This window comes from Adiantum capillus-veneris, chromosome 14 (assembly GCF_014529385.1).
Source record: "Adiantum capillus-veneris isolate H3 chromosome 14, ASM1452938v2, whole genome shotgun sequence".
NCBI lineage: Eukaryota > Viridiplantae > Streptophyta > Polypodiopsida > Polypodiales > Pteridaceae > Adiantum > Adiantum capillus-veneris.
This window is the reverse complement of record NC_140944.1, coordinates 71,434,151-71,449,132: the sequence shown is the minus strand read 5'-3', so window position 1 is coordinate 71,449,132 and position 14,982 is coordinate 71,434,151. Positions and strand designations below refer to the sequence as shown.

Below are 14,982 nucleotides of genomic sequence, written 5' to 3'. Positions count from 1 at the left end.
GTTTGGAAAATTATAGGCATTTCTAGAGTTTAAATTAGAAACTTAACTATCCCTACCTACTTTTAGGTTGCGTGAGAAAGCGCTATTCAAATTTTTTGGTGAGTTGACAAACTCACCGTGAGAAAGCCCTGTAAGTTCCTCAAGCATTTTTTGTGCTTCCTGAAGTGCACCACATTTGGCACACATATTGACCAACATAGTACCAAGCACGCCATCTTTTCAAGAGCATCTTGCATGGAACCAACATGCCTTCAAGATGCACACTTGTGTGATTTCATTAGGAGAGGTCCTTGCTTTACATCCACTGAAAACAGCCGAGAGCATTCTGGCCCTGCTCTTGTTGTGAGTGAGATTGAATCACGAGAGGTCCTTGCTTTGCATCCACTGAAAACAGCCTAGAGATTTCTGACATGCTCCTATTGTGTGTATCGCACAATCAATGCACTCCAAGAGACGACGTACCGAACAGGAACCTTCTCAAGCACTAGCTTTCTAGCCCTGCTCCTGTTGGCCACAGCTGCCTCGGGGTCATTCCCAAGTGTCCTCACGAGCCGGCTAAGCCCAAGCACGACGTCTCTTTTCAAGAGCATCTTGCATAGAGCCACATACCTTCAAGATGCATGTGTAGGTGATAGCGTCTCTTGCTTTGCATCTATTGAAAACAGTCTCAAGCTTCTTGGCCCTGCCCCTATTGGTCGTATCCTACAATTCGTGTGCTCCAAGAGAAAACATCCCGCCCAAGAGCACCACATCTGGCATATATATCAACAAAGGCATTGCTAAGCACACCAATATTTTGCAACAGCCCCTGACTAACACTATCAGCGTGAATTTTTATGCCCAACCTATAGCATTTTGGGCCTACTCTTGTTGCGCGTATCCCACAATCAATGCACTCCAAAAGACGACATTTCGGACAGGAAGCTCCTTAAGCACTTTTTGTGCTTTCTGAAGTGCAGCACATTTGGTATACCTATGGATCGAGGCATTGCCAAGCATGACAATAGCCCCTATCTAACAATATCAGAATGAATTTTTAAACCCATATCATCATCTTGCATAGAGTCACATGCCTTCAAGATGCATGCGTAGGTTATTGCATCAGGACAGAGGGACTCACCTTGCATTTGCTGAAATTAGTCTAGAGCGTTCTGGCCCTACTCCTGTTGCACGTATCCCGCAATCAGTGCACGCCGTTCCAAAAAGTAAGCTTCTCTAGCCTTTGTATTTTCTGAAGTGCACCACAATTGACATTCATATCGATGAAGGCAGTGCCAAGCACGATTTCTCTTTTCAATAGCATCTTGCATAGAGCCACATGCCGAAGAAAGGTCCTCGCTTCCCATCTGCTGAAAACAGCCCAAAGCTCGTCAAGGACTTGGTGCACTCAAACAAGTCCATCACGCTTGACATACAAACTGACTAACGTGTTGGCTAAGTATGTCTTATTTTCAATTAACCCACTATCGTAAATATCAACGTGTATCCTGTTGTCTTGGTACAAATACTTGTTCTAGAGAATCAAGTGTGTGTGTGTGTGTGTGTGTGCGTGTGTGTGTGTGCGCACATACAAAGAGTGCTTTATGAAGTATAGCACCTCTAGCATACACGTCAACCAAGGTAGTGCCAAGTACAACATTTCTTTTCTACAGCCCCTGGCTAGCATTATCATCGTGAATTCCTTTTCCCATATCAACATCTTTCCTAATGCCACATGCCTTCAAGATACAAGAGTACGTGATTGCATTTGGATAGCTTCCCTCTCTTTGCATCTGCTGAAAACAGCCCAGAGCTTCTTGGCCTTGCCCCTGTTGGGGATATCCAACGATCAATGCATTCCAATAGACTACATTCCAGACAGCAAGCACCTTTTGTGCTTTATGAAGTACACCACCTTTCGCATACATGTCAACCAAGGCAATGCCCAGCATGAAGTTTTCTGTCAACAGCCCCTAAATAAAAATATCATCGTGAACACTTTTATCGATACCAACATCCTGCATGATGCCAGATGTCTTCAAGCTACACGTGTAGGTGATTGCATTTTCTCTCTTTGCATCTGCTGAAAACAGCCCAGAGCTACCTGGTTCTGCATGCTTTCAAGATGCACGCGTAGGTGATTTCATCTGGACAAAGGCCATCACTTTGCATCTGCTGAAAACAACCTAGAGCTATTTTTCCCTGCTCCTGTTGTGGGTATCCCGCAATCTGTGCATTCCAAGAGATGTAGTTTCAAACAGTAATCTCCTCAAGCTACTTTTGAAGTGCACCACACTTGGCATACATATCGAGCAGTGCGAAGCACACAGCTCGTCAAGGACTTGTTGCACTTGGACAAATAGACGACACTTGACATACATACTGACTAATGTGTTGGCTAAGTATGTGTTATTTTCAAGTAGCCCACTATCGCACATGTATCCTGCTGCCTTGGTAAGATTTTTGGCCCTGCTCCCATTGTGCATGTCCCGCAATCAATGCACTCCAAGAGACGACGTCCCGGACAGGAATCTCCTCAAGCACTTTCTGTGCTTTTTCAAGTGCACCACATTTGGCAGGCAGGGCAATGCCAAGCACAAAGTTTTCTATCAATAGCCCCTGAATAACAACATGCCTTCAAGATGCACGCGTAGGTGATCTCATCTGGACAAAGGCCATCACTTTGCATCTGCTAAAAACTGCCTAGAGCTTTTTGTCCCTGCTCCTATTGTGGGTATCCAGCAATTAGTGCATTCCAAGAGATGCTGTTTCAAACAGTAAGCTCTTCAATCTGCTTTTGGAGTGTGCCACATTTGGTATACATACCGAGCAATGCCAAGCACAACAGCTCAACAAGGACTTGTTGCACTCGGACAAGTAGACGAGCTTGATATACATACTAACTAACGTGTTGGCTAAGTATGTGTTATTTTCAAGTAACCCACTATCGCAAATGTATCCTGCTGCCTTGGTAAGATTTCTGGCCCTGCTCCTATTGTGTATATCCTGCAATCAATGCACTCCAAGAGAAGACGTTCCGGATAGGAAGCTTCTCTTCTGTCGATACCAACATCTTGCATGATGCCAGATGCCTTTAAGTTGCACGTGTAGGTGATTGCATTTGCTCTCTTTGCATCTATTGAAAACAGCCCAGAGCTACCTGGCCCTGCATGCCTTCAAGATGCGCGTGTAGGTGATTTCATCTGGACAAAGGCCATCACTTTGCAACTGCTGAAAACAGCCTAGAGCTTTTGTCCCTGCTCCCGTTGTGGGTATCCCGCAATCAGTGCATTTCAAGAGACACCATTTCCAATGGCGATGGCAGAAGGGACTGCAGCTCTCTCTCTCTCTCCTCTCTTGGAGTTGTCGATTGCTGCAGTGCTCCTCTCTCTCTCTCTCTCTCTCTCTCTCTCTCTCTCTCTCTCTCTCTCTCTCTCTCTCTCTCTCTCTCTCTCTCTCTCTCTCTGGTTGCATGCATATATGCAGCCACTTCTTTTTAATCAATTTTTTTTACACCATCACTCTCTCTGAGTCCATCGCTCTCTCTGATTTTTTCAATCCTCTCTCGTATATATTTGAAGAGTCCAATCATTTGTGGCCACCTGGCATAGCTAACCTTGTGAAATCGATGTTACACAATCTGCCAAGGCAGTGCCAAGTATGTCCCTAACTAACAATATCACGAGAGTATTGGCGAGGATCCCCCATCCCTGGAATCATGAATGATGCGGTAGCTGTGTCTGTTGGAATATAGAACAACATGAAAGATTTTGCATGGTGTGAGAGGTCGGAAGAGTAGGTCGAATGCACACGAATGGAGGAAAGGTGAGAGGGGGCGATACACCCATCAAATAGATGTCAAAACTACCGCTAGAAAGCATATGAATATTTGGCAATCAGTGAATAGTGGTGGTGGTGTCTAAGCAGCAACAGAAGATATGGAGACAATCTCTCTTGATGTGTTGCTTATAGTAAGAACCATGCATTAGGGTGATGGTCTTCTCCTTTTCTAATTTCCTTCTTGCTCTTTCTCTAGCCTTGGCTTGTGACGTTGCACGGGCTCTGCTCCTAGCAGCTCCAGCCAGGCTTTGTTCCTCATTTTTACCTTCACAAAGGGCTGCACAGGTTTATTAATTGGGCGATCTCGTCCTTGACAATCACTCCCTCTATCGGGGCTTCACAATGGCCTTGCATTCTTGATCAATCAATCCCTCTATCGAAGCTTGCCTTGCATTATTGATCATTCAGTCCAGAGCTTTGCTAGGCCTATCACATCCAAGCTTATCCTATATACGCACATCAAAAAATCAAAGCTTGTCTTGTATACATACATCTGTCACGAAGCCCGTTGACTGTTCTCCCTTTGTTGTGCCTGTCTATTGTTGCAGACAATCGCACCGTCAAAGGCAACATAGAAGAAATGTGTACGAGGAGGGTGCCCTCTTACTTTGCCTGGCTTTGCGCTCCAAAAAAAAAAGCAAATAGCTTTACTAGTTCTTTTGTATGGATTTCAAATCAACGCATGCCAAGTGGCATACCTCCCCTTCCTCTATCACAAAAATCGATCTTACCTTGCACAGAAAGAAAAAAGCAAATAGCTTTACTAGTTCTTTTGTACAGATTTCAAACCAATGCATGCCAAGTGGCATACCTCCCCTTCCTCTATCACAAAAATCGATCTAACATAATCGAGGTAACAAGAGGAAATCATGAGGCAAGTGCATGAATTGGTGTAAAGGGATGGTGAGGCCTAGCTCCTCTCCTTTATATTCACCAGTACTTTTAGTGCAAAAGAAAGATGGCACATATCACATGTGTGTCGACTATAGAGCACTAAATAGGATCACTATTAAAAAAATATTGCCCGTGCCGCGGGTAGAAGGTCTATTTGAGAAGGCCTGGAAAATGCTTCAGCCGCATTCAAACTCACTATGGACAAAAATCTTCAGGCCACTCAAATTCTCTTAAGGAGTACAAGTGACACCTCCAAGTAATCTTTCAAGTTGTGAGAGAGAATAAGCTTTTCATTAATAAAAAAAAACTGAATTTTTTCTACAAGAGATTCAATATTCAGGTCACATTATCTCTCAAGATGGTATCCGTATGGATCCATCAAAGTTGAAGGTAATAAAAGCGCCTAATCCAAGGAATCTACATGAGCTAAGAATATTTATTGGTATGTGTGCATACTATAGATACTTTATAGCAAAAAATTTCAAATAACCAGTCCTCATGCTTCCGGATCTCTCAAAGCCATTTGAGGTCCAATGTGATGCTTGTGGTGATTGCCTTGGAGCAGTTTTGCTTCAAGAAGGGCATGCCATAGCATATGAAAGCCGAAGGCTCAATGCCAATGAATGGGTCTTGGACCTATACAAAAAAGAGCTTTTAGCTATTCTACATGCCGTAGACACATGGAAGCACTATCTCTTGGGGGCTCCATTCATCCTACGAATGGATCACAAAGCCTCAAGAACTTTACGACACAAACCAAGCTCTCCGACAAAAAAATGAGGTGGGAAAATTTTCTTTCGCAATTTAAATTTCATATTGCTCACATTGCTGGCAAGCACAATCAAGTGGTTGATGCACTTTCACAACGGCCAAGGGTGAATGTGGTGTCTATAACAACTCACAATGATCTATGTTTTATGACAGATGAGTACGCTACTGACCGAAACTTTAAGTAGGTAATCACAGCCTTTGCATTAGGGAAGAAAAAAGAACCATTCACCTTGAAGGATGGTTATCTTTCAAACGACAATAGGCTATGTGTTACTCACCCATACAATAAGAAAGTCATGTATGAATCCCATGCTTCTCCTTATGCAAGGCAAAGAGGGATTCCGTAATCTACTCTTCGAGGAGTAGACATGTATTTCTGTTGGTCTACCATGAAAAATAAACATACAAGAGCATGTTTCAAATTGCGTGGTATACCAAAAAATGAAATTTGATCAAGGGAAGCAACTTGGATTGTTTCAGTCTTAGCAAGAAAACACGCTGTATTCCTATCAAAAAAGACTATTAAGGCACATCAAACGGCAACCCTCTTTAGATCTCAAATTTTCAAGTATCATGGCTTGCCAACATCCATAGTGTCGGACAAAGATCCTAGAATGACCAGTAATTTCTAGAAAGGTTTCTTTGAGAATCTAGGAAGTAGATTAAATTTCTCTTTCGGCCTATCATCCACAAACGGATGACCAAAGTGAAATAACTAATCTAACAATTCTTGAATCTACTAAAAGCCTATGTCATGGAAGTAGATCAACGTTCTCAATGAGAGAAGTACCTACCTCTTATAGAGTACGCGTACAATGACATTGTACATACGTCTATGGGAAAAGCACCTTTCGAGGTTAAAGAGGGAAGATCCAAAAGTCCCTTACTAATTAAAGTATATGAGAAGATCTTCGCTGCTGATGAATATAGCCGAGACTTAGAATGTCTTTTCCAAAGATTAAAAAGGTTATATCTATCTCAGAGCAAAGGCAAAAAGGGCTCTGCTAATAAGCATAGAAGAGCCTTAGCCTTTAAGAAAAATGATTGGGTCTTGCTAAAGTTTCTCAAAGCTCGTCTAAGGCATACTACGGACGGACAAGAATCCTACGGGCCACCAAGAGTATTATGCTAAACTAGCAAAAAGATACTATGGTCCTTTTTAAATTCTTAAGCCAATCAATGAGATGGCTTATCAATTAAAGTTGCCCAACCGTTGGCTCATTCACAATGTTAACCATGTGAGCCTACTCAAGCCTTAGAAAGGAGAGCCACAAAAAGAACCATTAATTGAGGACCCGCCAGAGATCGAAGATCAAGAAGAGGTGTTGCAGCCCGAATCGATTCTTCGACACGAAGACAAGGTACTAAGAAACAGTAAGATTATCCAATGATATCTTGTTAAGTTAAAAAATTATCCTTTTGAAGATGCTATATAGATGCAAGGAATATAACTTAAGGATAGTATGAACCTTGTTAATGCTTACAATGCTGCACTAGAGTAAGCAAATGTAAATGCTTTTTAAATGAACAATGTTTTTGTTTTATAAGATTAATCCTCTTTTGTGCACAAATTTAAATAGTATGCATTCTTAGAATCATGTTTGTGATGACGACGTCACTCAAACACCAAGTAGAATTTGTCACTCTACTTTGGGAAAATGATATGGACTAAAGACCAGACATGCTTGCGGCAGCTAGGTCTCCCAAGCACCACATAGATTAGTCATCCATTCTGGAATGATGTCGCAGGGTGAAAAGGGATCCTCTACCCGCTAAGAAACGTAGACTAATGACTAAGACTTTGTCTCTTCTACCTCATAGTCGAGGACGACTATGATTTCAAGAGAGAGGTAATGTCATAAAATCTAATATCTAACCAACCCAAATGATTTTCTCATATTAAACTGATCATTTAATGTGGGAGAATAAACGAGAAAAAGGGTTAGAATATAGACACGTGTTTATGGATCTGTCTCAACACGGAGCCAAGGTTAAAGGGGCCCAAATGAGAGATGGTCTGTTAAAAAGCAATGCTACTTAATGGAGCTTAAAGACCTTAGGGTTAGCTTAATTAAAGACCTCCAAAGGTTAGTGTTAAAAAGTCCTTTGACCTTAGGCACCTTAGGCAAGCTAGGGCTGATCTTGAGGTGGGAACCCTACCCAAGCATGAGGTGCTTGTCGGCTTGCTAACTAAAGTGCTTAAAGTGTTTGTGGGAACCTTGCCCAAAGCTTGAGGTGATTTTTATGCTTAAAATGACTAAAGTTCTTGAAGTGTTCAATTTAAAGATAAACTCTCAAAAGGCATAAACGGTTTTCATGCTTGATTGACTAAGTGCTTGAAGTGTTCAATTCAAACCAAATGACTTAAGAAGCATAAAAGACACATGACAAAATTCTCCACATGTGGCCCTCATGATGTGCTTGAATCCTATTGGATAGGCTTTAAAAGGGTCCAATGAGAATTTAGATGCATAAAAATAAATAATTAAGTTCTTTCTCTCAAAGAGAAAAAAGAAGACACATGTCCCAAATGATATAAATAAATAAATAAATAAATAAATATATATATATATATATAGAGAGAGAGAGAGAGGTGTGGACCAAGCATGAGAGTGGGGTATACTCTTCCACACACACACACACACACACACACACACACACACACACATTCTCTCATTGTGTGGAGTGCAAAGTGCAAGAGCTCCATCTCCTTCTCCAATTTTGTTAAGAAGTGGAGAGCCTACACTAACACTCTTGGCTATGGAATGCAAATCTAACCAAGAGCCATGCTTCAATGCTTAAGCTTGCTATCTTCTTCATCTTTATGCTATTATGCTATGCTAAGCAAGAAGAGTGATGATAAGTGAGGAACTATTTCTTTCTCCTATGGATGATTCTTCTTCCTCTTCCCTACCCTCATTCCCCGCTTGCTCTCTCCACCTTCGATGGTGTTTGAGGCCTTGGGACTGAGGCTTGTGATAGTTAATGCTTTTTGCAAAGTTTATGTTATGCTTGTGATGCATGAAGCTTTCCATCTTCATTGCATTACCTAGGTCACAAGGAACACAAAGATTGTATTGTATCAAGTCTCTCTTGATGGGAAAATCTGTAATACAAATGCCTTTTGGAGGGGGGACCGGCTCCAAGTAAATCTAGTCCTCAACTATTGTCGTGTTCTCTAATGCTCTCTCTCTTGCAAAAGTATTGTTCATGCCAAGTTAATTAAGTACTATGTTTATGTTGCTACCATCAATTAAGTTCACCCTCTATGATCTTAAAGTAATCTCACAAAAATGCTCACTCTAATTCTCTTAATTCCTCTATTCTCAAAGTTCATAGGCCATTTCCATTACACTTGGCAACTCATTATCAATTGCACATGCCACTTTGCTGGCTCATTATCAATTGCGCATGCCACTTTGTGGGCTCTCCTTGCTTACTAACTTGTCACCAACTTATGCTTGTCATAGCATGAATGTTATTCTAGTATCATTAGGGGTCCTTCAAAACCTTCCACATCTAAGCGATAGGCTTTGCAGCTTTATCCCTTACCTGTTGATGTGATAAAGAAGAGCACGAATAAGCTTAGATGTGATTCCCCTTAACCCGTGCCTTTGCTAACTTGTTGCCACTTCATCGTGGCCCTCCTGTATGTTGCCATAACTCAACATGTAGAACATCCAGTTTGTGTTTGCCTCAACCTCTTGTGCTCTCAAGATCTGCCATTGCTAGAGACACTTAACTTTTAGCATCTGCCTGAGCTAGGCGTCAACACATGGCATATGTGTGTATTGCTAATCTCACATGTGACCAATTAGGGAAGAGAAACAGGTAGAAGAGTAGCAATGAGAAAGTGATGGGTTGCCCTGCATCCTACTATACAGGCTAGCTAGGGCATCGAGGTCATGCTCACATGGGCCCGCGGGGGGGGGGGGGGGGAGAGAGAGAGAGAGAGAGAGAGAGAGAGAGAGAGAGTCTATACATTTATAAAGATGTCGTTACTCCTTGAATTCGGAGGTTGTGCATGTCTTGACATACCCTTCGGTCTATTTAATGAAGCAATAAATCCAACACAATGGCTCTTTTTGAGTCTTTAAAAGTTTGATACAACTGAGCAACTTTTTGATGACAAGGCGAGAAACCGAGATCTTGCCACATGTCTTCCTCCTTGCTCGGAACTTTAGCCATATCTTATATTGATATTGATATAGATTTGTACATTAAAGTAACGAGGGGGAGAGGTAGAGAGATAAGCTCCCGGCTATTTTTGGGTGACTTACCATTGTTTACTATATAAGAGAAGAGAAGATAGAGAGATCAAGGTTGAAGGAATACTAATTTTAAGTGAAGGATTAAACTCAAATAGAAATTTCATTTGACAGCCAACGTCGAATCTCCGGCTTTAGCACTTTCATGTCTGCTGCCACCTCCGTCCCCGTTTACACAGTCTCCGACGAATCCAGGTAATTTGCTCTTTCCATTGCTGCGAAAACTGTTTTTAGATCCTTAACCTGAACTCCATCTTTTTTCTACGCTCTTGGGAACCAAGGCACTGTCGTCCACCATTTACTTGCATGGCTCTTAACAAGATTACTCTCATGAGATAGGTGATGAGGGGCTTCTTCTCAGTTTTGTTGGTGATGGTAACTGGTCACCGAGCTGGTTCAACCATAAGGCGATCCCGTCTATATCTAGTAAGAGAGGGCTTCTTTATGGTTGTGCCTTCCTTGTGAGGCTCTGCTAACCACTAAATTTTATCCAGTATGGCCACCCGCCACTGCCCCTTTTTTTGTCGAGCTACCCTTTTCCCCCAATATTGGGTCGTCGGGTATTTATAAAGAATTGCACCCCTTTTTTCACCCCCCAGCCAGAGTTTGTGAACCTTGTATCCTCTAGTATCAGAAATTACCCTCAGGGCTTGTCCACATTCTCTCTCCATTTGTTGGCTTGCCCCAAAGGGGTGAGGCCTTAGCGATGCCTCCCCTTTTTTGCTAGTGAAAAATGGGAGGTTATTTTTTTAACATACACAATTTTTTAATTGGTTGAAAGAGATACTCATTACCAAGACATGCAAATATGCATGCATGATTGTGAGAAAATCCGAGGAAGGGAGAATCTTGAGTAGATGTTGAAGATGCCAGCACTTTAATCAAAGATAGGCAAATGTAGAGCGACATGTGGATTGTCAAGTGGAGGAGCAGTCTATGGGGAGGAAAATGGAGTGGACAGCAATGTTTGGCGCTCTCTCTCTCTCTCTCTCTCTCTCTCTCTCTCTATTTACACACACACACACACACACACACACACACACACACACACATTCTCGAGTCTCCACAGGCTGCACAATCACCGATGCTAAGGAGGGTGGATGTCGAGATGTAGTTGCATAGGATGCTAGCCAAGATGCTGTTGGAGTCCCATGTCTCTCTTCTCTCTTTGACTAACATCTGCACCAATGCTAAGGAGGGTGGATGTCGAGATGTAGTCGCAGAGGATGCTAGCCAAGATGCTACTCGAGTCCCATGTCCTTGCCTACGTTGAGGTGATTCATCTGCTTTTGATTTAGCTTGATCAACACATCCTTAAGAGCTATCAAATAGTTGGTCAACCCATAGGAGCGAGACGGCCAAGACAAAGCCCCTCGGCACATCAGATAGGGTGTATGCGTGCCTTAAAAGCGCTCAACTCAACTGACCTCTCTCTGAAACAGGTCTACGTGTGCGTGTGTGTGTGTGGACGCATGAGGAAAGCACAGCTTTGGCTTTAGTGGATCCCTTATCTTCTACAAGGTTTCCTTCACTTGCATTTGTTTGAGAGCCTTGCACGTTGCTTTTGCCATATTTTGTGAATGTAATCTTTACATTGGAATTTCTACTATGACACCATAGCCTTATTGGGATGATGTAATATAACACTATTCATGATATTTTTTGTCATGCTCTGGGTTCTCACGATTAAGTGTGAAAATCTCGACGACCGAACCCACTTACAATTGTGAGTGAAAAAAAAGTTTGAAAGTCTCCATTTGGTTGTTGTTGATGAGTTTGTTGGAAAAGCCTTTACATCACTTGCCAAGTCCCTTTGCTGCAAAGAAGGAAGTATCTCCTATTGGAGTTCTTGCATCTTGTTGGTGTGATCCCTCATGGACGATTGCTTGGCATCCAAGGTCCTCAACTGCTTTATCAAAGAAACGCTATCATATAAAGATAAAAGCTGATCACAAGTCTTCTTCGTGTCCTTCATCAATCGGATGTGACTGATGACCAATGGTGTACTATTGAGGATGATTAATGATTGGATTCGAGCTTTGATACGCTCCCATAGCTTTACTCCCACTAGATCCTCTGGATCTTGAAAGTTACTGTTGACAAAACGTCCAAGCTCGTAAGAGTCAAAGACTGCCATCATGGTCATTTTTCCAAATACTATAGTTCTCGCCATTCAATTGCTGGTCTGAGGGAAAGGCAAGAAGGGTAGGTATCTTGATTGGTTCATCAATACGCCGGAGTAGAACTAGGTTAAATCGCTCCTCGTGGACATATGCTCCATCCAGAATCTCCTCCCGTTGTACTGCATCATGGACCGAGTTCAAATTAGAGTCATCACCCTTCTCCATTGTATGAGAGAACTTGGACAGGTGAGGAGGCTAGCATATGGTGGATAAAAGAAATCCATAAAATCAACCCGCTATAACTAAAATGAGCCCCAACAAACGGGTGAAAAACAACAAGTTGTTTTTTCTTCGCGAAATTTCAGCACCAAATACTCGCATAAATTATCGATCCGAGTCAAGAGCACGCCGTGGCTTTGATACCATGTCAAAGGTGCAACGGAAAAGGGTGAATTGGGTGATGATCTCATCTGCGATCGTGAGCAAACCTCCTCTTGGGATCGGGTGGCCAATGGATCTCGGGTCTATCGAGAGATCTCCTCAGAAATGTCCATCAGTTACGAACCGCCCACTGAATGGGCACGGGTAGCCGATATGCAACACAATCTGCAGTACGGGGGGGAAATCTAAGAAGAGAGGAAGCGCTAGAGAGAGTGTGAGATCATTGGCCAAAATTGCTGTTGAAAGAGAAACGTTGATGAGGCAAAAATGCTAGAGAGGTGGACAACACCACAAAAATGTAGAGAGAGAGAACGCTGGAGAGAGTGCCCCAAACAATCTGCTCTGCTAATCATTGATATGCCAAAACTACAAGGGGAGGGGGCTGCATATGTAGGTGCATACCAAATTTACCCTACTCGTTTCCAAAAACCCCACAACCCATATTAATAGCCAACCTCTTAATAAATGTGTAACAGTCACTGAAAGTGACATATTGCCTACATTTAGTAGGAAAACTGTATAACACTAGAGACTTTGACCCAAGAAACCCTAGGCATAGGGGCCCTGCTAGCCTACTGGGTGAGTAGTACTGTGTAGTGCATCATCGAGAAGGTACGTCTACCTCAGGTACGATTGGGCATAGCCGCCGAAGGTATGTCTATCTCAAGTACGATTGGGCACAACCGCCCACGTTCCCTAATTTTCTTCTGGGAGATATTGGAGCCACCATCAAGAAAGATCTAAAACTCTTAACACCTACGATCTTATTTGGGTAAATTTGTACTTATCTTTGCTTATTTCCCTTTAGAGTTTTCTTCTCTTTAGAGTGTCCTTGCACTATATAGGTGGTGAATATTTTTTTAAAAAGCTTTATGGCCTTCTCTCTAATATTGTTAGCGATAGAGATATATTGATGGCAATTTTTAGAATTGGCAAGGTTATTTGTGGAGAACGTATACAAGCTATATGGCCTTCCGTCTAATATTGCTAGTGATAGAGATATATTGATGGCCATTTTTAGAGAGCAATATTGCGTAAGCTCGTAACTGCTCTGAATTCAAGTACAGTTGATCATCCTCAAACAGATGGAGAGATTGAGTGCGTAAATTATGTACTAAAAGCTATGCGACGAGTCTATTTTAGTGAGAACCAAGCAAATTGGGAAGACCATTTGCCTATTTTGAAATTTGCTTACAATAGTGCAAAGCATGTTTTTACAGGATTTAAATTTATGCTTATGTATGGTTATCAACCTCGGTCCCAGTTACCGTAGGTTTAGCCAGTGAACGCATACACCTGGCCAAGGATTTCTTAAAAGAACATTTCGATATGATATAGATTGCTCATAGCAATGTTAAGCCGGCTCAAGACCATTACAAAAGTTTGTACATGAGAAATGCCGATAGGTCTCCTTCAGAGAGAGAGAGAGAGAGTGTATTTTTGAAGGTTCCAGAGCATTCAAAAAGTCTAAAACTTGGCCTTACACCTAAGCTTTCACCAAGGTATTGTGGTTTGTTTCAGATTCTTTAGAAGATTGGTGAGCATGCTTATAGAGTTACTAGCACATTACCAAATTCATCTTGTTTTTCATGTTAGCCGTTTACACAAGCGGTTAGGACAGGCAGACAATGTTATTGATTCGGATATTCTGGTTGATATAATTGAGCCACCCGCTCAACCTTGTGAGCCAGAGAAGGTTTTGGATCACGAACAAGAAATTATGTTCGCTAGCAAGTCCCCGTTAAGTGGAAAGATAGACTTGAGGAACGTTCCACTTGGGAAAACAATAGTATACTTAGGAAGAGATTTTTTACTTTTGTTTTCGATGTTTTCGAGGATGAAAACTCTTCTCCAAGGGGGGAGTAGTGTCCAGACAAAGATCCTACAACCTTAACAAGGCTAAGTGGGCTAGGCTACATGGACGACATGCGCATGGGCACTCCCTATGGCGAAGAGCCTATAAGCTAGGAGGAGTATGATTCGTCGCCCGTGTGCATTGTACTCTCCTGCTAGGGGAGTTGTAGCCCACTAGGCAGTTCTAGAAAACTAATGGAAGTATCCTTTTCATGCAAAATAAAATAAAATGGATAGGGCATGAGTTGTAGCTCATATTTTTTGTTAGTGATGTCACAAGACGGTTGTATACAAGATTGCTATCAATAGTAAAGAAATACCGCCCGGGGCGCCTGATTTGGGCGTGTGTGCTTCTAAGAGGGATCTTTGTTAGTGTGTGTGTTGAGTAAGTTGTACTTTCAAGTTCTATTTTAAGTTCGTAGTTTAGTTTGGTGGTGTTGCAGTGTTTCTACGGCCTGTTCAAGTGGCCAATTGGTTTCAGTGGTATCCAGGTACAAGTAAATTGTTCTTATAATCCAATCCAGAAGTTAGAATTGTAGCAACTATCATGAAAGCAACACCTCCCAATTCGTATGAAGAAGTGTAAGTCGAAGTGGCAGAAAGTTGAAGAGTGGGTTGACATTGAGGGAAGAGGCATCCCAAGATCAATCTAAGGCTCAACACTCAACACGTCTTGACGTGGAGTAGGCTCGTGAAGCAGAGGTCAACATGCTCATGGATAATCTTCTCATCTATTCCAAGGATCCTCACTATCCAAAGTATATGTAGATCAAGCCGAGGAACACAAGTTGAAACATACTTGAAGGAGGATC

General features: G+C 42.2%; 1 protein-coding gene across 3 annotated transcripts in view; it reads left to right on the top strand.

Annotated features, from left to right (window-relative positions):
• The first annotated feature begins 9,795 nt into the window (after nucleotides 1-9,795).
• The window catches only part of LOC147442597 (uncharacterized), a 104,402-nt gene continuing 99,215 nt past the window's right edge, over nucleotides 9,796-14,982 (top strand). Inside the window, exon 1 of one of the 3 annotated variants that reach the window (XM_086528737.1) lies at nucleotides 9,796-9,947. In XM_086528737.1, the coding sequence (XP_086384863.1) occupies nucleotides 9,898-9,947 (50 nt within the window). In that variant the 5' untranslated portion in view covers nucleotides 9,796-9,897. The remainder of the gene's footprint in view (nucleotides 9,948-14,982) is intronic. The other 2 variants (XM_086528738.1, XM_086528736.1) reach the window with 2 other exon arrangements.